Raw genomic sequence first — 26,330 nt, forward strand, 5'->3', positions numbered from 1 at the left:
GAAACTTTTATCGCCTGTGACATGTTTGCAGGAAGTTTTAATGCTGTGATTTAGTGTCACAGCCATAAATATCACACAAGGTAAAAACTACAAGTCCCAGCATCCTCTGTGTTTAGGGAGGAGCAGTGAAAGTGAAAGTGTTGATCCTCCGTTCAGAGCAGCAGGAGGAGGAAGGTGGAGCTGAGGCAGGTGAGTGTTAACATGAATATGTTTCTTCTTATGACATAAAATAATTCCACGCTGTTCGTGTCTGTGGGTGAAACGTGAGGCCGGTCGGCTCCTCTGAGCGCTGGTTTCCTGTAAGTAGAGAGGAAGTGAGTTCAGCTGAGAGAGCAGGAGGAGAGTGAGAGCTGTGCTGAGGCAGCTGAGTGTTAACACCGCTCTGACATTACTGTGTCTCTGTGGCGGGAACAACAGGCTCCGTCAGTGGAGGCAAAAATAATCAGACTTTGGTTTTTCAAAGGAAACTACTTTATGTTGGGAGAAGCCGCGCGCTCATTGGATAACGGCTTGTCAATCTCAAGTTATTAGCCAATGAGCGCGCAGGTTCACAGTAAGACCCGCCCTTATCACGACGGGTTTTAAAACTAAAATGGCGACAGAAACTCTGTGAGTGGAGTTCAGGCTGACTTTATGAAAGTGCGACGTTTGAGCCACTTCCTGTTCTCAGTCCCGGCGTCCTGATCACCGAGGTTTCTGTTGCTCTGATGTCTGATATTGATTATATCGGTAAACAGGCTGTAGGCAGAAACATCAGGTCTGATCTGAAAATCCCTTCAGAAACAAACTTTAAGAGTTTTATGTCCGTGAGGCTGTAAAACTGTAACGTGTCCTGTGATCTATAAACACTCTGTGATGAATAATCTGAAGTCATTTTGAGCCTGACAGTAGTTTCCTGTCACAGAGCAGAAGCTGCAGGCAGTTTTTGGCACCTTTATATTTAATTTATTCCAAAATAAATCAATAAAGGTAGAAAAGAACTCTCAGTGACATTAAAAATCTATTTTTAAAAACAGATGTGACCAAGTGCAACAAATATAAGATGAGATGTTTACAGATATTTGAAGTATTGATCATATGTAGAACACAGAGCAGGTCCAATAACAGAGTCATCCTGCTCACAAACAGCAGTTTGGTTTCATGAGCTCACTTCCTGCAGTGATCCTCAGCTTCTCTCCAAAGGAGCCGTAACATGTGGGCTCCTCACCATGATGATGATCCCAAACACACTGAGTTCCTTCATCCACCTGATCATGTACTTATTAAATAATGTGATGGTTTTGGTGTTTTTTAAAGACTTTGAGCCTCTAAAATAACTGGTTTGGACTTTAGGGCCAAAGCTCCAACATTAGAAAGTCGTCAGTGTGATGCTTCCAGTACAACAGCACCTCTGAGTGTGTGTGTTTACCTCTCAGACTAACTCCACCCTGACATCAAGAAGATGGAGGAAGAGGACGGAGCAGCATCTGCAGCATCCAGCTGTATGTCTGTGAGGAGTGACGGGGTTACACAAACACCTCCACCTTACAGTCATGGACCTGCAGCAATAATGTAAGAACACTACTAACTTTATTAGTCATTTCAACATAACCATGACAGAATCATTGATCTGTGATTGGTTCAAACTGTTTGATCTGAGTTTGATTTTTATTGACTTGTTTTCTTGCTAAGATCTGAACTCTGTAAGTTTAAGTGAAGTCAGTGCAGCAGAATCAGAGAGAAGAGCTGAGAACAAACTGAGTTCATTCAGAGACAGAAAAAACCGCTGATGATTGGCTGACCTGTCAGCGTTATGAGGCAGACACAATATCACAGAGGGATCAGCTGATCATATGGCTGTCAGAGAGAACTGATCAGTTATTGATGTTTGTGTTTGCAGAGGTCAGAGGTCACAGTCTCCAGCATCCAGCTGTGTGTCTGTGAGGAGTGACTGGTCCAGAGAAAATCCTCCACACTTCAGTCATGAACCTGCACCAACAATGTTCTTCAATCATGGAGCTCAGCCGACCATGTAAGAGGTTATTACATAAATAACATGTAATTTTCTCTGTAGCACTTCATGGATTTCATAAGCAACACACCTTAGTTGTTCACACAAAGCATAAAGGTAAAAAACAGTATATACAGTGTTATCTTCATTCTAGACGTCAAAAAGTATTTGTGGCTCCCAGTGTTTTCTTTTGCGTGGAAATGGCTCTTTGGGTCCTGAAGGTTGCTGACCCCTGACCTAATGGTATATTTTTTTTAGCTGGATCGTTCTATAAAAACATGAATCAAATCTGAGAAAAGTTTCCACCTGACCTGTTGAATGTTATTGAAGCCAGAAGTTTGCCTTCATACTGTGTTTCTTGCATGCCTTTTGTGGTGTACTAATTGATGTGAAATGAATGCAATGTGGTTGTGTTTGCAGAGGTCAGAGGTCACAGTCTCCAGCATCCAGCTGTGTGTCTGTGAGGAGTGACTGGTCCAAAGAAATATATCCTCCATATTTCAGTCATGAACCTGCAGCAACAGTGAACTTCAATCATGGAGCTCAGCTGACCATGTAAGAGAGCTGCTGACTCAGAGTTCAAAGGTTGTTTCTATAAATGTGTTCTACCAGTGACATCATAAATGATTCCTAATGGTGGTCCGGGTACGATAATGCTAGTATCAATCGTAGTAGTAATGCAATCCAAGGTAATGATTTCTTCTCTGTTGCTGTGAACGTCTCTGCAGCCGTCTGTACTCTAATCTGAGACAACTATTACTGACAGAAACCATCACATCATCCAGTTTGTGTGTTTGCAGCTGCTTAAAAGAGTTTAAAGAGAGATTAATCAGTAATTCATGTGATGTGTTTGTGTTTGCAGAGGTCAGAGGTCACAGTCTCCAGCATCCAGCTGTGTGTCTGTGAGGAGTGACCGGTCCAAAGAAAAAGTTCCTCCACAGTTCAGTGATGAACCTGCAGCAACAATGTTCTTCAATCATGGAGCTCAGCTGACCATGTAAGAGAGCTGCTGACTCATTTACGGGTGTTTGAAATTCTGTGACCACTTTGTAATTTTAGTTTATATTTTTAAAGTGTTTTTATTTGTAGTTGCCTGTATTTTTATTACACTGTGTGTAACGTGGTGGTTTGTGCTGTTTGGGATTGTTTTGGTGTATTTGTGTCAGAACATCAGATAAATGATTTCATCACATTTTAAAAGAAAGTATCAGGATAATAATCTGAACTGAGTCATCAGAAATAGAAAGATGGTCTCAACAGGCCACTGAGCTGATCTCCAAAGAAATGCAGAAGATTGAAGAGTCCGAGGCTGTTTATTTGTCACAGGCATCGTCATACACGTACAACACAGTGAAATGTGCTGAGCTGCTCCTGTGACTGGACAAAACATTAGAAACAATCATTAAATGAAATAATGAAACATTGTACAGATGTAATGTTAAAGTGCTTTGTGCCACATTAGCACAGCATGTACTGACAGAGCAGTGCAAGCAGAACAAAGCAAATGAGCAAAGTGATGTAAACAGAGTAACTGAACAGAGTGAGCAGAGTAATATCAGCAGTAATGAAGCAGCAGGATCAGTGTAGCAGCGTGTGACGTCATAATGAATCAGGTATGATCTGAAATATGACAGTGAGACAAGAACATGATGTAAGGTCCTGTTTAAACCCTGATGGTGATGCTATGAGGGGAGCATGTTCTGATTTAGGACTTGGATGGTCTGAGGATAGAAGCTCCTCTCTGTTTGTGTCCTGATGGTGCAGAAGCTTCTGCCTGATTGTAGAAGGAGCTGAAGCCAGCATCATCCCAGAGGTGAAGCTCCTCTGTGTGCAGACCTGAGGTCAGATTCCTCCAGGCTGATGTTCAGGATCTACAGAAACGTGTGGTTGTAGTTATTGCTGCACTGTGTGCTGACAGCAGATACTCAGAACAAAGCGCTGCACACGTGTTCTTTACAAACATCTGTACATATCAAATATGGATCATGGCAGTGAATGAACACGTTTCTGTCATTTGTTTCATTGGCTTCTTTTTTCTGCCTGTGTTCATGTGATTAATGTCTAACACATAAACAGGTTTGTAATCAAACATCACATCATCAGGGAGGCATCATGAAACAAAGTTACTGCTGGAGGCTGAACTCAATTTGGTGGCAATGTTCAAAAATATCACTCAGATCATTTCAAAGCTTTTAGTTCTTCTTCTTCACTTCTGTAAAACAATAGAAAGAAAATCAGAACCCAGAAGTTCACTTCCTGCTGACTGAACTCTTTCAAAATAAAGCTGAAAGCTCTGAATGTGACACCGCTGCTCCACCACAGTTTTTAGAGGAGGTCAAAGGTCAGTTCAGAGTGATGGATCCCAAACTTCCAGTACATCCAGTGAAGGACATAATCAGCTCTGTGATGAAGGCTTTTACTGTGGAGTTTGTAGGCTGATCACTCTGTGTTTAATAAGACAGGCAGGAACAGCAAAGGAAACTTGGATTCTGAACTCAAACACAAGTTTCTCCACTTTGACTTTTCTCTGTGACCATCAGAGCTTCTGCACAGTGTCATCAAATCTGGATGTTTGTCACTGACAGTCAATGATTTTAGTGATAAAGAAATGTGTTCACAGAGGGAGGAAGAGGAAGAGGAGTGGTGTCTGTGAGGAGGAGCAGCTGTCCTGCTGTGCTTTGTGTCAGGACGTCCTGAAGGATCCAGTCTCTACCAGCTGTGGACACTGGTTCTGCAGACAGTGCATCTCCTCATACTGGGACCAGTCTGCTTCATCAGGAGACTGGTCCTGTCCCCAGTGTGGAGAAAGATCCAGAAGCAGAGCTGGACTGCAGACAGCCAGTCAGAGCAGCTGTGTACAAAGTAAGACTGAACATCTGTCTGCTGATGGACTCATTTCTGAAAACTGGACTTCTTGTTGTTGTTCAGACATTGAAGAGTTTTCTTTCTGTTTTTCTTTCTTTCAGCAGATGTTGGTCTGCAGGAGGTTTTAGATGAACATAAGATCAGTATGAGGAGGAGATGTGAACGTGTGACTGAAGGAAGTGATGAAACAGGAAGTAGAACCCTCCTCAACAGGATCTACACTGAGCTCTACATCACAGAGGGACAGAGTGAAGAGGTTCATAGCCAACATGAGGTGAGGCAGCTGGAGACAGCTTCCAAGATGGACGCCCTCCATGACACTCCAATCAGGTGCCAGGACATCTTTAAAGCCTTACCTGACCAACAGAGACCCATCAGAGTGGTTCTGACCAACGGCGTGGCTGGTGTTGGAAAAACCTTCTCAGTGCAGAAGTTCACTCTGGACTGGGCAGAGGGCTTGGAGAACCAACATGTCAGTGTGGTGGTTCTGCTTTCATTCAGGGAGCTGAACCTGATCAGAGAGGAGCAGTACAGTCTTCTGGAGCTGCTCCATGTTTTCCATCCAACATTACAGAAGGTCACAGCAGAGAAGCTGGCTGTCTCTCAGCTTTTGTTCATCTTTGACGGCCTGGATGAAAGCAGACTTTCATTGGATTTCACCAACAGGAAGCTGCTGTCTGATGTCACACAGAAGTCATCAGTCAGCCAGCTGCTGACAAACCTCATCCAGGGGAATCTGCTTCCCTCGGCTCTCGTCTGGATAACTTCCCGACCTGCAGCAGCCAATCAGATCCCTCCTACATGTGTTGACAGGCTAACAGAAGTACGAGGCTTCACTGACGCCCAGAAAGAGGAGTACTTCAGGAGGAGATTCAGTGATGAAGAGCTGTCCAGCAGAATCATCTCCCACATGAAGACATCCAGGAGCCTCCACATCATGTGTAGAATCCCAGTCTTCTGCTGGATCACTGCTACAGTTCTGGAGCACATGTTGACTACAGAGCAGAGAGGAGAGCTGCCCAAGACCCTGACTGACATGTACTCACACTTCCTGCTGGTTCAGACAAAGAGGAAGAAGAACAAGTACCACGAGGGACATGAGACGAGTCCACAGGAGCTGACGGAGGCTGACAGGGAAGTTCTTCTGAAGCTGGGGAGGCTGGCGTTTGAACATCTGGAGAAAGGAAACATCATGTTCTACCAAGAAGACCTGGAGCAGTGTGGTCTGGATGTGACAGAGGCCTCGGTGTACTCAGGAGTTTGTACAGAGATCTTCAAAAGAGAGTGTGTGATCTTCCAGAAACCAGTCTACTGCTTTGTTCATCTGAGCATCCAGGAGTTTCTGGCTGCAGTCTACATGTTCCACTGTTTCACCAACAGGAAGTCAGAGGTGCTGAAGAACTTCTTGGGAAAAAAATACAGAGAGTCATCTCTGGATGATTTTTTGATGGAAACACTAACAAAATCCTTCAGGAGTAAAAATGGTCGTCTGGACCTGTTTGTTCGCTTCCTTCATGGCCTCTGTCTGGAGTCCAACCAGAGACTCTTAGGAGGTCTGCTGGGTCAGACAGAGAACAGTCCAGAAACCATCCAGAGAGTCATCAAGAATCTAAAAGGAAGGAAGACAAAATCCTCTCCTGACAGAAGCATCAACATCTTCCACTGTCTGATGGAGATGAACGACATCTTATTATCTCAGGAGATCCAAGAGTTCCTGAAGTCAGAGAACAAATCAAAGGAACTCTCTGAGATCCACTGCTCAGCTCTGGCCTTCATGCTGCAGATGTCAGAGGAGGTTCTGGATGAGTTTGACCTGCAGAAGTACAAAACATCAGCAGAGGGACGACGTCGACTGATTGCAGCTGTGAGGAACTTCAGAAAGGCTCGGTGAGTCCAGATGTGATCATTAATATTATCAATTAGTGATAGTTTAGTTACTCAGTCACACAGTAATAAATTCTGCTTTATTTTGTGTTCACAGTGAAGAGTTGTTTTCATGCTTTTAAAAATGTTTTGTTTTTTATCAGAACACTACATTTGTATTATTCTGGCAGAGACCTTGGTAGGAGAGTGCACCTTCACATGTATGTGGGTGTGTAACTGTGAGCTTTTCACCACGTCGTCGGTTTTTAGTCTTACGCTGAGTTTGCAGTCTGACATGTTTTATCTGTGTGCTGTTTCCGCCTGGTCGTGTTAACACGGTGCAGCAGACAGTAATGAGACTGTTGCTCATGTCTGTGCTGCTGTTGGTCTGTTAGCATTGCTCCTTAGGAGAGAAGACTGAAGTGAGACTTTACAAAGAACGTGTTTGTAGTAAAGTGAAACTGTGTGAAACAGTGAAGATGGTCCAAAGCAGCCTCTGTTTGTGCTTCTGATCACTGCTCTTTCTGTCTGATGTTATTGTCTTTATCTGGGCTCTGATTGCACTTTCTTAATTTTTCCAACTAATTATTGAACGTGTGAACAATCACATTATCTGTGACATCATCACCATCAGCATATGTGCTTCAGTTCTTTAGTTTTTCTTTCCTCTGTACTAAAGAGCTGAGATGGACAGCAGTGTGCCAGCATACATCCAAAATTAGAGTCAAAGGTCACTGCAGGTCATTATTTTTAAACCGTCACCACTCGTGACTCCACCCCTTTATAACAAAAGGCACACAAACAGCGTGTGAGGTCACGAACACACCACAGCATCACCAAGTCACAAGGACGAGGCTCTGACAGGGACGACTCACAGCAGGAAGAGGTCAGTCTGTGCCCGTTGGCAGAGTGTTGGGCGTGATCACGTCGTATCTGCATTATTTGGTACGATCATCATAGAAATGATCAGAAATCATCACCAGACGAGAAGCTGAGCTTTGATTACTTGATGCCAGCATCATCATCATCATCCCTGGTGGTTGGTCTCTCTCATCATTGCTCTTGGGGACTTTAACAAAGCCAATCTGAGCCATGAGCTTCCGAAATACAAGCAGTATATTAAATGCCCGACCAGAGAGGAGAGGACATTGGATCACTGCTACAGCACGATCAGCGGGGCCTATCGCGCGGTGCCGCGCGCTTCACTCGGACTTTCTGACCACGTCATGATCCACCTAATCCCCGCGTACAGACAGAGGCTGAAGCTCTCCAAACCTGTCGTGAGGACCAAAAAACTGTGGAGCAACGAGGCTGTGGAGGAGCTTCGCACGTGTTTGGAGACCACAGACTGGGACACAATGAAGGCTGCTTCTAACAGCTTGGACGAGTTTACGGACACTGTCACCTCCTATATCCACTTCTGTGAGGACAGCATTGTGCCATCACGCACCAGGGTGAGTTATAACAATGACAAACCCTGGTTTACTCCTAAACTCAAAAAGCTGTGGCTGGAAAAGAGTAAGGCGTTCAGAAGCGGAGACAGGGACTGCTACAGAGAGGCCAAGTACAGGTTCACTAAGGAAGTGGACATTGCCAAACATCAGCACTCTGAGAAGATGCAGCAGCAGATCTCAGAGAATGACTCGGCCTCTGTGTGGAAAGGTTTTAGGAATATTACAAACTACAAGCCTAAAACCCCCCACTCCACTGACGACTTGCTCTTGGCCAACACCCTCAACGACTTCTACTGTCGTTTTGACGAGCCATCAGGCAGCCTTCACACCTCCAACGACCCCAACAATAGAGGCACTTTGGACACTCATTCCCCCACCTCTCCCCCCTCCATAGAGCCATCACCACCTTCAAACTGTTTACCTGCAACACCCGCCCCCTCACCCCACACAAAAGAGGATTTCACACCACCTCCTCCGACCACAACTCTTCATATTCATGAAGCAGATGTGAGGAAGCAGTTTAGGAGTCTGAATGCTCGGAAAGCTCCCGGCCCAGACGGTGTGTCTCCTGCCACCCTCAGACACTGTGCAAACGAGCTGGCCCCAGTGTTTTCTGGCATCTTCAACTCCTCACTGCAGGCATGTCATGTGCCTGCCTGCTTCAAGTCCTCTACCATAATCCCTGTCCCCAAGAAACCTAGGATCACTGGACTAAATGACTACAGACCCGTGGCTCTGACATCTGTGGTCATGAAGTCATTTGAGCGCCTAGTTCTCTCCCATCTCAAGACCCTCACGGCCCCCCTCCTGGACCCCCTGCAGTTTGCATATAGAGCCAACAGGTCTGTAGACGACGCCATCAACATGGCCCTACACTTCATCCTGCAGCATCTGGACTCCCCAGGAACCTACGCCAGGATCCTGTTTGTGGACTTCAGCTCTGCCTTCAACACCATCCTTCCAGACCATCTCCGAGGCAAGCTTTCCCAGATGAATGTGCCTGATCCCATCTGCCGGTGGATCACTGACTTCCTGACGGACAGGAAGCAGCACGTGAGGCTGGGAAAGAATGTCTCGGACTCCCGGACCATCAGCACCGGCTCCCCTCAGGGCTGTGTTCTTTCTCCTCTGCTCTTCTCCCTGTACACCAACTGCTGCACCTCCACCCACCAGTCTGTCAAGCTAATCAAGTTCGCAGATGACACCACCGTCATTGGGCTCATCTCTGACGGGGATGAGTCTGCCTACAGGAGGGAGGTTGAACGTCTGGTGTCTTGGTGCAGCCACAACAACCTGGTGCTGAATGCCCAGAAGACAGTGGAGATTATTGTGGACTTCAGGAAGCACACAGCCCCACTCCCCCCCATCATCCTGACTGACACCCCCATCACCTCTGTGGACTCATTCCGCTTCCTGGGTACCACCATCACCCAGGACCTGAAGTGGGAGCCCACCATCACCTCCGTCATTAAGAAAGCCCAGCAGAGGATGTACTTCCTGAGGCAGCTGAAGAAATTCAACCTGCCAACACGGACGATGATGCAATTCTACACTGCAATCATCGAGTCCATCCTCACCTCCTCCATCACCGTGTGGTACGCTGGAGCCACTATCAGGGACAAACAGAGACTGCAGCGTGTTGTGCGCTCTGCTGAGAAGGTGATTGGCTGCAGACTCCCATCTCTGCAGGACCTATACACCTCCAGGACACTGGGGCGTGCAGCTCGGATCTCAGCTGACCCTTCTCACCCTGGTCACAGTCTGTTTGACCTGCTCCCCTCAGGCAGGAGGCTCCGGTCCATTCGCACCAGAACCTCTCGCCACAAGAACAGTTTCTTCCCCTCTGCTGTTGGACACATGAACAATAACCACATGACTGTCCCCGCCACGAACACATGACCCTATGCTGTGTCACTGCATCATTTCATGTCTGGCACTGATCACCACCTGCACTCATGTATATATCTTTCTACGTAGCACTCATAATTCTTATTCTCATGTATATATCTCATGTATATCTCATGCACATATCTTTCTTTCTACATAGCACTTTAATTCTTATTGTCTGCACTGAAGCACCGCAGCAATTTCCTAATGTTGTAAACCTCAACATCTGGCAATAAACCCATTCTGATTCTGATTCTGATTCTGGTGACGTGTAGCAGCAGTGAGTGGGCCAGAGTGATTTGTGTGTTTGTTTTTCTTAAAGTGGATTGTTGAGTCATTCTGGCTCGTTTTGGTTTCACAGCCATCCTCCTCACCTGGATGCTGACTTGCCACTTAGTGAGAGCTCTGTGGAGATCTTCAGGTTCGCCAGTATAGTCGAGAGTCACTTTTATTCTTTTGGGACCCGACGCTGGAGATGTGGAGCTCACAGGGGCCTTACTTGCCGAGTTCTTCAGCGTGATTTCTCCACGGTGAACAGGTTTACCGTGGAGCACAAGAAAGCTGACCTTATTGCTTCGATGGAAACGGAGTAAGGCCAAGTTTTAGGACCACGGTAAGAAAAATATTCCCGATCATTTTAAGATAAAGTCGAGGTTAAAGTCAAAATTGTATTTGGAGAAAAAAGTTGAAATGTGGAGATTTGATGTTTCAAGACAAACTGCCAGGTTTGCTGTCCCCTCTACAAAACGCTTTGTTTAGATGAGTTAGTGAAACAAAGTGATCCACCGTCTTATGATAATAACTTTATTTCTAAAGCGCTTTCAAACAAAGTGCTGAACCAATATTTCATCATCCAGTTTTGCAGCATCCATCCTCTTTATTGTATGAAGGTGGAACCATCGATAACCTCGCATCCGTCCATTACAAGACATTTGATTTTGTACAAATCTTCCAGATTTGTGTTTTTCAGCTTTCTGCACCATCCTTTGAGCATCTTTATACTTTTCACCACACTGTGTTTATATAACACATGGATGTGTAACAGGAATCATTTCCCTTCTTTAGCTAACACCACTGCTGAAGTTTCACTGACTCAGAGAGTACAGCAGCTGTGGCACTTTGTCCTGAAACAGCAAATCTCCACATTTCTTCTTTATTCTCAAAGTCATTTTCACCTTTAATGTTGAAATTAAGGACATTATTTTTTCCTTAATGTGGCATGGGCCTTCTGTATAACAGAGACCCAGCAGTAACTAGTGAAGCCCAGTGTGAGGGTCTCTGTCTTTAAAATAATGAGAGCTGGTGATAAAGTGGTGGTGAGGGAATCACGGCTGAGATTGAACTTCGATCCGCCTCCCTGCATCCTTTTTACTTACCAAGAGAGTTTCCACAGATCCTTGTTACTGATGTGTACGTTCAACTGAGGGCGAATGTGGAAGTCGCCACTCAGACCACAGTAACGTCACACCAGACGCTCCCAGTTTATTTTGTCATTTTAATCAATGTACAGTTGGGAGGTCGCTCGCTGACGTTTGTTATGGCTCCATCAAGGAACCTAATAAATCTTTCTGTGGAGCTCTCTGTGGCATGTTTGACTGAAATGTGTTTTATTTGGTTCCCATCATGAAATCTGTCTTAAAGAGAACTAAACCTCAGTGCTGGTTCTGGTGTGGTCAGCGAGTCCATCCAGACCCTTCAAGACTGTTTTTCTTGGACTGATTAGGACTTATTTCAAAATGCTTGTGTGACTTGGATAAATTTACAGACTGTGCACATGTGCACTGGCTCCAGACGTGGGGTTGTCCTGCATAGTCAGTGGTGTCAGTAGATCATTAAGTAAAATAATATGTTACTAGATTCCTTTGAAAGAGCAACCATGGACGACAAAGCTGGGCGGAGTCTGCTCTAAGACACCAAATGAGCAAATGTTTGCTGACCTGTATCAGTGATCACCTTTTTGTTGGCCTGGTCCCCCAGTCCTCCCACTCCCCCCGGTCCTCGGTGGATGCTGTCACTTCCTCTGACACTGGCTCACCATTTATGTTGTGTCAAAAATCAAACGTGAAGATCTAATTTACTCTAAACTCTCTGACTGTTACTAATATAGTCATAAAATATGCAACAACCACTGGAGATGGAGATGAAGCTTCAACTTGCAGAAAATAGTTTATTAAAATCAGTTTGAATAAACCCAAGGCTCAGAGCAAAAGAGACAAAAGCGCCCCCAAGTGGTCAGACTGTAGACGAACAGAATAAACCCTATCAAAGACAAACACGCTGGAAGCATCTTTTCTAACACTCCAGTATTTATTAGCATTTAGTATAAATTTATTGTGACTTTGAAGACGTTCAGTGTTTCCTTTGGTATAACGGAGGTCTGACTACAGTCCAGTAAACACACTGATTAGGATTATAGATTAAACTGCAGTAATACTTTCACAGTGTGCAGTGATGCACAGGTCCGAGTGGTTTTACACTGAAATTCTCAACAACAGGAAACTATAAGAATTTGTTACTCTAATAATAAACATAGAAGAAGAAAAACATTTTTCATTTAGAGTTGATGAATATAAATGAATTTGAACTTTACAAACCAATCAAAGACAAACTGATCCATGTGAGTTTATAACAATATTCAAAGGCTGCTGCTGGACACAGACAGGTAACATCATTTTGACTTGCTGTCACCTGGATCTGGAGTCATAAACACTGAAGCGCTGAACATTAATACAAGTCTGTTTCTGCCAACTAGTGATAAACCTGCAGACTAATGGCTCAGAAAGCTAAAATGAGCCAATCATTTCTGTGTTTAGTTCCCCTGAAATCAGATGTGATATCAGCAGCTCTGAGTTCATTCATCATTATTGTCCAGTGATGAGATTTCTGCTCCGTTTGGTGACAGTCAGCAGATTTTTCCTGAGTGTGGACGTGAACAGTCGTACCTGACAGCAGCAGGTAGCAAACAGAGATCGTCTTTCCAGCTGGAACTCTTCACTGACCTGAGCTCATTCAAAATGTTCTGGATTCAAGACAGGAAACAGTCCAAATGTGTGTCTTCACTCTGACTCTGGATCAGATCTCACTGACAGACTGTGGACATTATGGAAGCCTAAATGTGACACCATCTTCCTCCTTCATCTGCAGATTAAAGCCAAACAAAGATTCTCATTAAAAGTCTGCAGGTCTGAGAGAGACTCAATCGTTGTGTCATGTCAAACACAGTAAGAGGAGCTGAAGCACAGATGTGAAGAGCAGATGTTCATCAGATTATGACCTCACTCTGTTTTGTCTTCATATACATTCAGTCTGTGTTTATAATGCAGACTTTCTGCTTTTATAATAACACATTTTATATTTTCTGTAATCTCAGACTGACTCGGTGTCGACTCTCAGGGACTCATTGTGAAGTTGTGGCCTTGGCTCTGAAGTCCATCCCCTCCCATCTGACAGAGCTGGAGATGAGTGAGAACAAGCTGCAGGATTCAGCAGTGAAGCTTCTGTGTGCTGGACTGGAGAGTCCAAACTGTCGACTGGAGACTCTGAGGTGAGTTCACTGACTGCAGCTGTTCTTGTGTTTCTATATTTCAGATCTTTGATATTTGAAACGTTCTTTAGTTCCTAAATGTTCAGGATGTGTCTGAAGAGAAATGTGTCTTTGAGTGCTTTCAGAAATGTTGTGTCTTTCCAAACGACTGAACAACAGTTTTTCCTCTTGGCTCCAAATAGAAGTTACAGACTTGAGCAGCGTTCATTTAAAGGCTGACAGAAGTGCAGTGGTGACGGGGAGATGTTTGTCAGGACAGCTTTTCAGCCTCCACAGGTTCATGGTGTGCTCCATCAGTCAGTGAAGATGAAGTCAGTACTGGTGAGGCTGTAGAGTGTGTGAGGGATGTGAATGAGGCTGTTGGAGATCTGATGATAGCAGATAAAAACAGGCTGCAGAGACTTTGAGCTTGTGTGGAAACAGACAGAGAAAAGAAAGACATGAATGTCAAAGCTAATAAAGGTGAAGTTAGGCGCTGTGATGATGTTCATGTATCAGAAGCTGATCTGGCTGCTACAGAGACGACCCACACAGCTGCTGTGGTGAGGTTTGTGTTAAAGCAGAGGAACACAGGCCCAAACATGACAGCAAAGCAGGTTTCAGGCTCTGTGAGAGGATTTCAAACAGAAGCTGGAGAAGAGAAAGGACTACAGAAAGAAGGCAGCTGAGACCAGTCCAAGTGTTTCCATGGAGCCCAGTCTAACATTCATTTATACACTAACGTACAGAAGTGAACGGGAAAATGAATCCATAGTTTCAAATGTAGAAATAGTTCTCAGTTCATTTACAGAGTTTAATACAGTTCATGAGGAAATGTTCAAAACAGCAGCTGAGAAGAAATCTGCTTCACAAAGTTGGATCCAATTCCAATAGTTTGTGATGCACTTGAACGCAGCGTGAGCAGTTCACTGCCTAACCCCACAGAGACTGTCAGTCTGGACTTTTCTTTATTTCTATTGGCTGTCAGTGAGATTTCAGAGCAATCAGAGACTGTGGGTCTGTGTATGAAGTATAATTCATGTGCAGTTGTTGAAGTTGTAGAATGAGAAATAGCAGTTTGGGGTATTTCCTGCTTTCATTGTCCTGCTTGTGCTGATGAAAATGTTTATTGACGTGTGAATTCATTCTTCAACGCTCGATTCTGCCTGAACAACGAGAAACTTTGCTTATTTTTGTGTAACACATTTCAAAGTAGGGCTGGGTATCGTCACTGATTTCTAGAATCGATTCGATTCAATTCGATTGGAATCTGGGAAATGTTGCCTCAGACAGTCAGAAATATTATAATTCAGATCAGTATATTTACATATTTTTGTATCTATAAAAGGGAAGCTGGCACTTTCGCGACTTTATCAAAGGTGTGAGCATCACAGCAGAGGCCTTTGTGTCAAAGTAGCTGAAGATAAAACACAGAAAAACATGAAGCTGATTTTCCTGGGATTTTATAAAAATATTCTGCAGTAGATCAAAAACACATAAACATTACCTGATGCTGCTGAAGTGAAGCAGAGCAAAGTTACACCGTTTTTATTACAAACACAGCGTTTTGCAGTTTTGCATAATTTTAAAAAGTTTAAATTTGTTCAGTATTGAACGGCAGAAATGAGGCTTTCTTTTCGAAAGTAAGTAAAAGGAAAAAAAACAGCGGCCGACAGCCTGTAAACAACGGTAGACTTGTGCGTAACAAGCAAGCGAATAATGCAGAAAACAGATTTTTAGACGGGAAACTGTTCTTGAAGTACAGAGAGAGAGAGAGAGAGAGAGAGAGAGCTGTGCATGACGTGTGATTTTATCCTGGTGGAAACAAACAGCAAAAGTCAGAGTGAGTTCATGACGATGTTTATGTGAAGCGTAGTTTGGATCTTCTTTTGCTGCTGGTTCAGTCAATATTGTTTGGAGAGAGATAAAACTAACAGCTTTAGAATCAGTGTAAAAAGGACGTAATAGAATAGAATAGAATAGCCTTTATTGTCATTGTACAGAGTACAACGAAATTGGAGTGCCACTCCCTTGGTGCAAGTTTCAATAATAAATATAAATGTAAAATATAAAAAGTACAATAAAACAATCTCAGGTATTCAAACAATAGTAAGTAAGATATATGCAGGATAGCAGCATTACTATAATGACAGTATGAATAGCAGCATAATATAATGGCAGTGACGGTATGGTATAGCTAAGCAGGTTCAAACAGGTTAAACACAAAGCTCGGAGCCGCCGAAACATCAGAATCAGCGAGCTGTCGGCTTTCAACCCCGACCGTGTCCGTGTCATCGGGTGAGAAAAGCGACATCTCACTGATTCTGATTCGCGGGTCGCGCTGTGTGTTTAAGTCTTTGTGCAGAATCCGTGTTCCTGCTCTCATTTACTGTTTCAGCTGTTTGGTGGTTGTTAAAGTTTTGTGAGGTTTAACCTGAAATTCTGAAATTTCGGGCAAAATAAATTAATATTAAAAAATTGATTCAGGATTTTAATTAATCAATATCACGTTATCCAAGCCAGAATCTATTTTAATCGATAAATCGATTATAAAAACCCACCCCCTAAAAGCGTCCTATTAGACCCATTAAACACTAACATAGATGAATACTCAGATTTAAACCTTTATTGTTTCACAAAGGGTTAAAAAGGGAACGTCCACAGTTTAGACTGCAGCAGATTTTATTAAAGCAGTTTGACAGGAGCAAAGCAAAAACACAAAGAATAAGTGTTTCACATATTAATACATATAACATAATAATAAAAGAAAAGCAAAAGAATGATAAAAAAGAATGAAAAAGCTGTCCAGAGCAGCAGGATGTCTGAGGTCTGCAGAAACACAAAAACACAGCAGCTAAAAATAGTTGTTGAAAGAAAACGAGGTGGGAGCTGCTGATTCCTGAGCTTTGATACTGGATTAGCTTCAGTAGTTATTCCCATCACTGCTGTAGGAGCTACATTTAGTCACAGCTGATTGTCTCCTTTGACCAATCAGAAGACTACTGTTGTAAAAACAAGCAGACAAAGAACCAATGAGAGTGAAGAACAGGATAAAGAGCTCGTGTGATGGAGGCAAAGCAATAATCAGCAGACTGTAGCAGTTTCTATCTGGATGAAAGTAGAAGGAGCTCAGCGGAGCTCAGTCCCATATCTTTGGTTAGAAACAACATCAGTGATTTCCTGCTGCTCGAGATGATTCCAGCAGCTCTCATTACAGCAGCTGATGAGAGAAACAGCTGATGGCTCACAGCTCGTGCACTGTTGGATCTCCAGATGTTCACGTGGCTGAAGTCTGTGAAGAAACTGTGGTCCACGTAGTTCACACGGCCTCAGATTGGACCGAGCTCCCTGGATCACTGCAGCATCCTCAGCTGGTACATGGACGTCTCTGCTCCTCAGTCTTGGAGCCCCTGCAGGTCCGTCCACACCACCAGGTCTTCTCACTCACCTTTCCTTTGTCCTCGTCCTTCATCGGCCGTGCTGTGTCTTTGTTCCTGCGGTGTTGTTCCCACGATGCAGCGCTGATGTTCCCCCCTTGAATGCACAACAAGTACGGTGCTGGTCTTACTCGGGTGAAGCAGAGACAGATTGAAGTCTTTCAGGCTTTAGTGCCGACTTCCCTGACAGAGGCTGGACTCCATGGTCTGCACAGGAGGCTTCTACACTGTGTGGAGGTGACTCCTGGACTTGAAGACAGGCTGCAGGTACATGTGTGATGAAGAGGAGCTACAGCAGTGTGATGGAGCTGCAGGTCTGAAGGAAGTCCTGCTGTCCTGTCCCACCCTCATCTTTGCTTACTCTGTCTTCTCTGGACTTGTCCTCCTGTTTCAGAAACAGCACTGCTTCATGCCGAGGGTGGACGGGAGCGTTGGCTCTGATTCTTTTACCGTCCACCACAAGGAGACACTGATGCTGACCTCCTGATTCATCTGCATGTGTTCTGCTTCACACTGCTCACCTCCACCAAAGACTTCACAAACATCTTCTTTCTTTGAGTCCAGTTTGTCCCACAAACACTTCCAAATCTCCTCCTCTGAGATTCTGCAGCTTCTTGCAGTGTGACTCAGCTGACTTCTGACAGACCACAGACTGGCACAGCATCCACATGTGTCTCCTTTCAAACAGGCTCTTGATGTTTCCTCCCACATCATTCTGGCCTCTCAGTCTCCTTTGTTCTCCAGCTCTGTAGCTCCAGCTGGTGAAGCTTCAGTTTTCCATGTTGGTAACAGTAAACTACAGCCTCTGCTGTCAGCTGGGTAACTAAACAGAGCTGCAGCACGTCTCTGCGGTGGTGCTACATCCAGCCTGCAGACGGCCGTCTACATGTTGTAGTGGTTTACAGTCACCAGGGGACGCTGTCCCAGCCATGCAGGCAGTGGGCTGCTCTGCTTGTGCTGTTGTTGGTGAAGCTGAAGTGAAAGCGAGAGTTAAAACCCTGAACAGTGTCCACTGAGCTTCTCATGCTATTCTCATGCTCAAAGAAGTTTAACAGGAAGGACGACTCGTCCATCAGGCGTCCAGCTGTCCGTGACCGTGTCCACAGCAGAGTGTGACCGAGGCTTCATGCTAACACGCACACATGAAGCTAATACCACCACGAGCAGCTGCTCAGTGGATTTGGAGGACAAATGTCTGCAGCTTCTCACAGGCAGTATGCAGAATGTGGATCTCCACAAAGACTGTGGAGAGCTCGTCCCACACTCTAAATCCACACTTGTCTGCACAAAACTTCTCACACGTTCCCGTCACAAGTGTCTTCTAAGTGAAGCTACCAGGTTCAGGTCCAGCTTGTTTATCTGGAGCTGCAGGAGATGATCCATCCTCACAAAGCAACACAGCAGATATGCAAACACACAACACAACCAAAGGATTCTCTCTGCATGTCTGTGGCTGATGCTGCTGGAACGAAGCTGTTTGAAACCTTGTTGTTCTGCACTTTGGGACCAGAAGAGGAAACTGAAGCTCTGTGCAGAGGGTCCAATGGAAGCAGCCAAGCGCTGTAAGTGTCTGCTGTACAGGGATGCTGGTTCAGCTGTGGCTCAGTTTCACAGTGTGACTCAATAAAAGCAGCAGGAAATCAAAGCTTGATGCTTTCATCAGTGTGGAAATAAGAAAGTTTCCTGTGACAGACGCTGGAGCTCTTTCACTCTCAGCTTCACAGTTTCAGCTTCAAACTTCTTCCAACATGTTTCTAACACGGCCACATTCCACCTTAATGGAGCTGATATCTTGTGCATCAGCACATTTTCTAAAGGCAGCGATCACATCTTTAGTTTTGGATGTTTAACTGCAGTTTGTTTGTGTTTATAGCACATTAATTACAGCAGCAGCGTTGACCACAGTGCTGTACAAGAATCCAAGATAACTATTAAAATAACTCCTAATATTAATATCACACATCAAATATCAAATAACTCTCATGCTGTATTAAAAGCCAGTGAATACAAATGTGTTTTCAGAGCAGATTTACAGAGACTGACAGCAGGAGCTGGGGCTGTTCGATAGAACGATGTATATATGATGACCATATGAAAACGTCTATCGTTTCATATCACGCTCTTTGTTTCCTGCTTATGTGTTTGTGTTTTCCAGATAAAGCTTTCAAAATAAATCTGAAGATCCTGTTGAGACTTTTCAAAATAAACACAATACAGTACTGCGGTCGCTCGTTTATCGAGTTACGTTCTAAAAATAAGTCTCAGAATGAAGTAGCAGCTTTATGTTTTACAAGTATTATAGAAGTTTTAAGGCAGTTAAACCCTCACTGCACACTTTCTACACTTTTCTCAGACAGGCATGAACATTTTCACACTTTTCTCTCTTGTTTAAACAAAGTTCAAACCTTCATAGAAAAATAAGTTCATTATTAAAGAGTGAAAGCAAAGTGTTTCTGAAACGTGTCAAATCAGCCTTTGCTGGCATTAAATGAGCTTCTGTGTGAGGAGCACTCGTCCATGGCCTGGGCTCCTCGCTGTCAGGTAAAGTTTCATAAAGCTTTTGAGTTTTTCTGCAGATAATGTTGGTGTCCAGCACGATGTTCTTTTTCCTGCGGTCACTGAGCCACAAAGCCAAAGCTGACTCCATCCTTACGATGTTCTTGTTGTGGACAGTTACAACCTTTTTGCCTCCTTGTTGAAACTATGATGGTCAGCATCTTCCTCTGCCTTTGGCTGCTACCACAGGTGCAAAACGTCTCGTCATCATTGTTGTTTGTTGGGGACAAAACGTACAAACATACAGTGCAGCACTGCAGAGTCACACTGCTGTAAATTTGAACACATTCTGTACTGTACAGGAGACACGGCACGAGATTGGCTGACAATGGTCTACAGCCAATCAGGACGCAGAACACAATGCGCTGTAAAAAACAAAAACATGCAAAATTGCACAAAAAAGATCAGCGAAACAGCGAGGCCGCCAAAGGTGAACTGTGTTACAGCGAGGGACCAGCGTATATGTGGTTGTTGGGACGATAAATGTCTTTGAGCTTGTGTCAGAAGACGAGCTGCAGCTTTCTGGACCAGCTGCAGTCTTGCCAGGCAGGTCCCACTAACTCCAACATATAAGGAGTTACAATAATCCAGCTGGGACGTCATGAAAACGTGGATCGCCCGTTCAAGGTTTTTAAAAGATATAAATGATCTCACCTTAGATAAAAGCCTCAGTTTGAAGAAAGACCGCTGTACAACTGAGCTCAGCTGTTTTTCAAATTGCCGTCAAATATAAGCCCCAAATGTAATAATGTGATTTAATAAAAGAGCTGAACCAGTCTAATAGAGCGCCCTTGATGCCGCCATGCTCCAATGGTGAGGTCAAGATGCTGTGGTCAAGGCAGCAGTCAGATCCAAAAGCACAGCTGAGTCTCCTGATCAGTGGCTGATAAAAGATCATTAAGAACTTTCCAAAGTGCAGTTTCAGTGCTGTGAAGAGCTTTAAAACCAGACTGAAACCTTTACAACAGATTGCAGCTGAACAAATATAATCTTTTACAAAATCTTCGACAGGAAGGGAAGCTTTGAAATAGGCCTGAAGTTTGAGCGGACAGAGGATCCAGATCAGGTTTTTAGTACAGGCTGTACAACAGCATGTTTCAAACAGGCTGTACAACACCTGAACTAAGACTGCTGTTAAAAATCGCTAAGATGTCGGAACCGACAACCTTTAAAATCTTTTTAAACACGTGTTGGAACAACATCATTTGGACAAGATGATGTCTTTATAGCATCACATCGTTCCTCCACCTGATCAAACCACACAGGCTCAAACTGATCAAAAACAGCTGAGCAGGTGAATATTTTAGCCCCGCTGCGATCTCGGGCGAGAGTATCGATGATGGCCAAAGGGCAGCGTCCAGCTCTACGGCCGCTGAAGAGCAGACTCAACAGACGCGCGTGATGTGGATCCTACTGCTCTAAAACTGGAGCTTCTTCAATCCATTAAAGAGGACATTAGTACGCTGTTAAAAGAAGAAGTCAGAAATGCATTGAAAGAAGATTTTGACAATATAAGGGCTGACGTGCAAGGACTGAGAAATGAGATCGCTAACAGCATGGCGGCGACGTGCGGCGAAGTTGATGGAGTAAAGGTTACAGTGAAAGAAGCTGAGGATGGGCTGTCAATGTGGAGCGATGAGGTGACCACCCTGCAGTCTACAGTAGAGAGTATGAAGGAGGAGCTGTCTGACCTGAAGGATAAATGTGATGAAGGCAGGAAGCGGAGAGCTAACATCCACATCATAGGGATCCCAGAGGGCCTGGACTCGAGCTCCTCCACGGCCGTATCCGTGCTACTACGTGAAGTGCTGGGTATGGATAAAGACGTTATTGTCGACCGCTCACACAGGAGCCCTATCCTGAGAAAGCCAGCTGGTGACCCGCACGCCGTCATAGCCGAGCGTCACTACTACCAGGATTGTGTGGCTACGCCGTGCCAGGGCCCAAGCCCCGCTTGAGTTTAACGGACAACCTATTGCAATATTACGACTGGGCAATATGACCCAAAGTTCATATCTCGATATTCTTTAGCTGGATGGCGATATACGATATATATCTCGATATTTTTAAAGCCAGAAAGTTCGAACAAAAAGAGAGTTCTTAGTCAAAGCTGTGTCCCAAATCTCACACAGGCACATTTATTAACATACAGCGTAGATGTACATGAAACAATTACTCAGGAATAAATGATCAGCATTTATTAAATAATAATGCTCCATAAATAAAAGAAAACTGTTGTTTTTGTGCATAACAAAAAGCTCACAATCGTGCAGTCAAAATGTAAACAGACGCTGAGCATAATAACAAGCAGCTGCTCTGTTCCCAGGTTCTACTGCGTGACTGACAGCCTGGAGTTTGAAACCCTCTTTGTAACCGTGTCTCTTACAGGTGCCATTTATGGTCCTTATACACACTCAATACAGTAATATTACGTTGAAGCAGAGTACGTATCACTCCGCGAGGCTCCTCGTAGCTGTAATGCTCCAACAATCCATCAAGCGGTGCGACCTCGTAGCTGAGCAAAGTCGTACCAAAACATCTTTTGAAAGGTTTCTGAGCGCCGTGTAGCACATAAAATCGGTTCGAGGTCAGTAAGCACAACCAGAATTCATCCATAAGCCGCACTGTCGATTTATGAGAAAATTACAGGATTTTAAGTGCAGAAAATATAGTTTATGGTTTTCCTTTGATCTTAGCAAATATCTACGCCTCTAATTGGGACGATCACAGATTTTTCACTAATGTCTTTGCGCGGCTCCCCAATATGTCATCACACAATATCATCTTTGAGGGAGACCTAAACTGCTCATTATCTGCTATGGACCACAGTTCACACAAAAGTACACTTAGTCCAAACTCAGCATGCGTCATTCAGAGCTTTCTTGATAATTATGGGCTGGCTGATGTATGGAGATTTCATAATCCTGCTTCACGTCAATACTCTTTTTTTTTCTAATGTCCATAAAACATATATTTGTATAGAAAAACGTCTCCCTTTAGTTACAGAATGTGATTATAAGACTCTGGTGATTTCTCCTCTTGTTTTTTCAATGTGTATTCCTGATGCCTGCTCCAACTATCAGCCATGGAGATTCAACTCAGTGTTGTTAGCAGATGAAGAGTTTGTCAGTTACAAAAGGTCTCAAAGAGATTTTTTTTTTCTATCAATCAGACCCCAGAGATGTCATCATCAGTCATTTGGGAATCTCTAAAAGCATCTGAGAGGCCAAATAATTTCATTTTGTGCCAAACAAAGTGCAACACTGAAAGAACATCATCCATAAATATTGAGTAATAACTGGACTCTCATACAGCGAGACTCAAATGCCTTTAAACATCAGCTTATCCTGCTGATCCAAGTCCAACACTGAGTTTGTAAAAACATGTTTGTCAATCATTTTGTTTGGTTTCTGAGGAAAAAGATTCAATAACTTGCTGCTAATACACAACATTTCATCATATTTCCTCATAACCCTCTTTTGTCTGACCATTTGATCCCATTTGAATTTGCAATAAAGGATCCACAGAGTTTGGTGACAATAATGACAGTAGATGTTTGTGTGAAAGTGCTGGAAGCAAATGAGTGTGTGATGTTCTTTCAGTGTTGCACTTTGTAGACGCTCCCTGAGCACTGGTCTCACAGCCAGCTGCACATAGAGACCAGTGTTGTTAGTCCAGGTCAGAAGATGACTTGTTGGAATGAAAATGAGCTTGTAGTTTGTCTGCTTTAATAATGTGACTGGAAAAAGGTGTTGGACTTCAAATATGTCCATTTCTGTCACACTTCACCTTTAAAAGTGAAGCCATGTGGTTCCTGGAAGGAAAAACACGACTTTTTCAAGTCTTTGTCCTGTTTTTATGAGAAATGTTCGACTTTAATGTGAAACATTCAGAGTTTTTTCTCTTGTTGTGTTTGTTTGAAGCTGCTTCCTGTTGGCTTCAGCTGTTTGGAGTTTCCATTTTCTAAACTTCTACATTCTGAACCTTCTTCAGCTCTGAACAGATGATGAAACACTGAATGATTTCAAGCACTTTGTCTAATAAACTTACATCTTTCATTCTCTATACAGATTGGAGCGCTGTGGTTTGTCAGAGATCAGCTGTGATTATCTGGCAGCAGCACTGAAGTCCAACCCCTCCCATCTGAGAGAGCTGGACCTGAGCTACAACTACAACCTGCAGGATCCAGGAGTGAAGCATCTGTGTGGTTTCCTGGAGAGTCCAGGATGTAAACTTGAAACTCTGGGGTCAGTCAGCATGTTTTAGTTGTGCTGAGATGAATATGATGTGAAAGTTGTGCTGACACTAAACTGCAGACATCAGGCTGATATTATACTGATCCACACTGAGGATCTTCATGGTAAAGTCTGTTTTCTTCTTCTCTGGTTTAGTCCATTGACTGCAGCAGAACAATGTTCACATTTCAAACAGTGATACTCAACGTATGGCCCGCGGCCCACACGCGGCCTGCCCACCTTTCCTGATTCAGAGAGAGGGGACCCTGATTAACTGTGTAGCTTCTTCCTCACAGTTCTAAGTATCAGACACAACAATGAATAATCCACAGCTGACTGTCTTTAGCAGGTCAAAGGTCACGGCACACAGCAGACAGTCAGAAATATTCTAACTCTGATCATTTATCAGTTGTGACACTGTGAGACTTGATCAGAGGTGTGATCATCACAGCAGAGGCCTTTGTGTCAAAGTCACTGAGGATCAAACAGAAACACATGAAGCAGATTTTCCTCTTCTGGCTTTTTATAGCAGATAACCTTCAAAATATTCTGCAGTCGATCAAAAACTGAAGCAAACCATGAAGCAACATGTGAACATGAGCTGATGCTGCTGAAGTGAAGCAAAGTTACAGAGGTTTGATTACAGACACAGCTGAGAGTTTGTAATCTGTCATCATTTTAAAAAGTTTCCATGGAACAGCAGAAATGAGGCTTTACTGTCAGAGGCCGACAGCACTGAACACAACAGCAGACTGGTGGCTAATAAACAGTGAATGATGCAGAAACAGATGTTTGAAGCTGTTCTTGGAGTACACTGAGAGAGAGAGAGCTGTGCAGGCAGGAACAGCCAAAGTCAGAGAGAATTCATGAGCATATTGATCAAACGTGAAGCAGAGTTTGGATCTTCTTTTGCTGCTGCTTCACTCAGTTTTGGTTGGAGACAGATGAAACCTGCAGCTTCAGGATCTGTGAGCTGTCCACTTTCAGCCCCGACGGCGTGTCCGTGTACGTGCCGTCGAGTGAACGATCCACGCTCTGTGTTTCCATCTTTGTGTGTTTAGCTGCTCTCATTTACTGTTTTATCTGTTTGCTGCTTGTTGAAATAGTTTGTGAGCTTTAACCTGAGATTCTGGCAAAATACATTTATATTAAACATCGATTCAGGATTGAATGAATCAACATCGTTTTATTCAAATTAAAACCATTTAAATGGGAACATGAATTTTTTACAGCCGCCTCTAATGCTGGGTAATGTCAGCTGGTCCATGTGCAGCTGGCTGTGAGGCTCAGGGAGCGTCTACAAAGTGCAACACTGAAAGAACATCATCCATAAATATTGAGTAAGAACTGGACTCTCATACAGCGAGACTCGAATGCCTTTAAACATCAGCTTATCCTGCTGATCCAAGTCCAACACTGAGTTTGTAAAAACATGTTTGTCAATCATTTTGTTTGGTTTCTGAGGAAAATGATTCAATAACTTGCTGCTAATACACAACATTTCATCATATTTCCTCATAACCCTCTTTTGTCTGACCATTTGATCCCATTTGAATTTGCAATAAAGGATCCACAGAGTTTGGTGACAATAATGACAGTAGATGTTTGTGTGAAAGTGCTGGAAGCAAATGAGTGTGTGATGTTCTTTCAGTGTTGCACTTTGTAGACGCTCCCTGAGCACTGGTCTCACAGCCAGCTGCACATAGAGACCAGTGTTGTTAGTCCAGGTCAGAAGATGACTTGTTGGAATGAAAATGAGCTTGTAGTTTGTCTGCTTTAATAATGTGACTGGAAAAAGGTGTTGGACTTCAAATATGTCCATTTCTTTCACACTTCACCTATAAAAGTGAAGCCATGTGGTTCCTGGAAGGAAAAACACGACTTTTTCAAGTCTTTGTCCTGTTTTTATGAGAAATGTACGACTTTAATGTGAAACATTCAGAGTTTTTTCTCTTGTTGTGTTTGTTTGAAGCTGCTTCCTGTTGGCTTCAGCTGTTTGGAGTTTCCATTTTCTAAACTTCTACATTCTGAACCTTCTTCAGCTCTGAACAGATGATGAAACACTGAATGATTTCAAGCACTTTGTCTAATAAACTTACATCTTTCATTCTTTATACAGATTGAAGAGCTGTGATTTGTCAGAGATCAGCTGTGATTATCTGGCAGCAGCACTGAAGTCCAACCCCTCCCATCTGAGAGAGCTGGACCTGAGAAACAACGACAACCTGAAGGATCCAGGAGTGAAGCATCTGTGTGGTTTCCTGGAGAGTCCAGGATGTAAACTTGAAACTCTGGGGTCAGTCAGCATGTTTTAGTTGTGCTGAGATGAATATGATGTGAAAGTTGTGCTGACACTAAACTGCAGACATCAGGCTGATATTATACTGATCCACACTGAGGATCTTCATGGTAAAGTCTGTTTTCTTCTTCTCTGGTTTAGTCCATTGACTGCAGCAGAACAATGTTCGCATTTCAAACCTTCAAAGAAGAAGAAAAATCCTCCACTGGAAAATTCACTGT

At 43.7% G+C, this 26,330-nt stretch overlaps 2 protein-coding genes across 5 annotated transcripts in view; both read left to right on the forward strand.

The window, feature by feature from the left end:
- The window catches only part of LOC146682070 (NACHT, LRR and PYD domains-containing protein 12-like), a 233,528-nt gene that overhangs the window by 75,220 nt on the left and 131,978 nt on the right, over positions 1-26,330 (forward strand). The gene's annotated exons all lie outside the window — the stretch shown is intronic.
- Positions 1,376-26,125, forward strand: LOC146682074 (protein NLRC3-like). 4 transcript variants are annotated; one of them, XM_085448448.1, is made up of 6 exons: positions 1,376-1,551; positions 1,880-1,979; positions 4,774-4,852; positions 4,957-6,742; positions 13,430-13,603; positions 23,646-23,887. In XM_085448448.1, the coding sequence occupies exons 1-6, from the start codon at positions 1,442-1,444 to the stop codon at positions 23,839-23,841; spliced, it is 2,445 nt and encodes an 814-aa protein (XP_085304574.1). In that variant the 5' UTR covers positions 1,376-1,441; the 3' UTR covers positions 23,842-23,887. The 4 variants fall into 4 exon arrangements, with proteins under 4 accessions (XP_085304574.1, XP_085304573.1, XP_085304575.1 ...); XM_085448449.1 differs by lacking the exons at positions 1,376-1,551; positions 1,880-1,979 and adding an exon at positions 25,930-26,125 and having other exon boundaries at positions 4,271-4,852; positions 23,646-23,822; XM_085448446.1 differs by lacking the exons at positions 1,376-1,551; positions 1,880-1,979; positions 23,646-23,887 and adding an exon at positions 10,421-10,672 and having other exon boundaries at positions 4,273-4,852; positions 13,430-13,471.

Source organism: Copadichromis virginalis, linkage group LG23 (assembly GCF_057382275.1).
Source record: "Copadichromis virginalis isolate Kocher_CV1m ecotype Utaka linkage group LG23, C_Virginalis_male_GT1.1, whole genome shotgun sequence".
NCBI classification, from domain to species: domain Eukaryota; kingdom Metazoa; phylum Chordata; class Actinopteri; order Cichliformes; family Cichlidae; genus Copadichromis; species Copadichromis virginalis.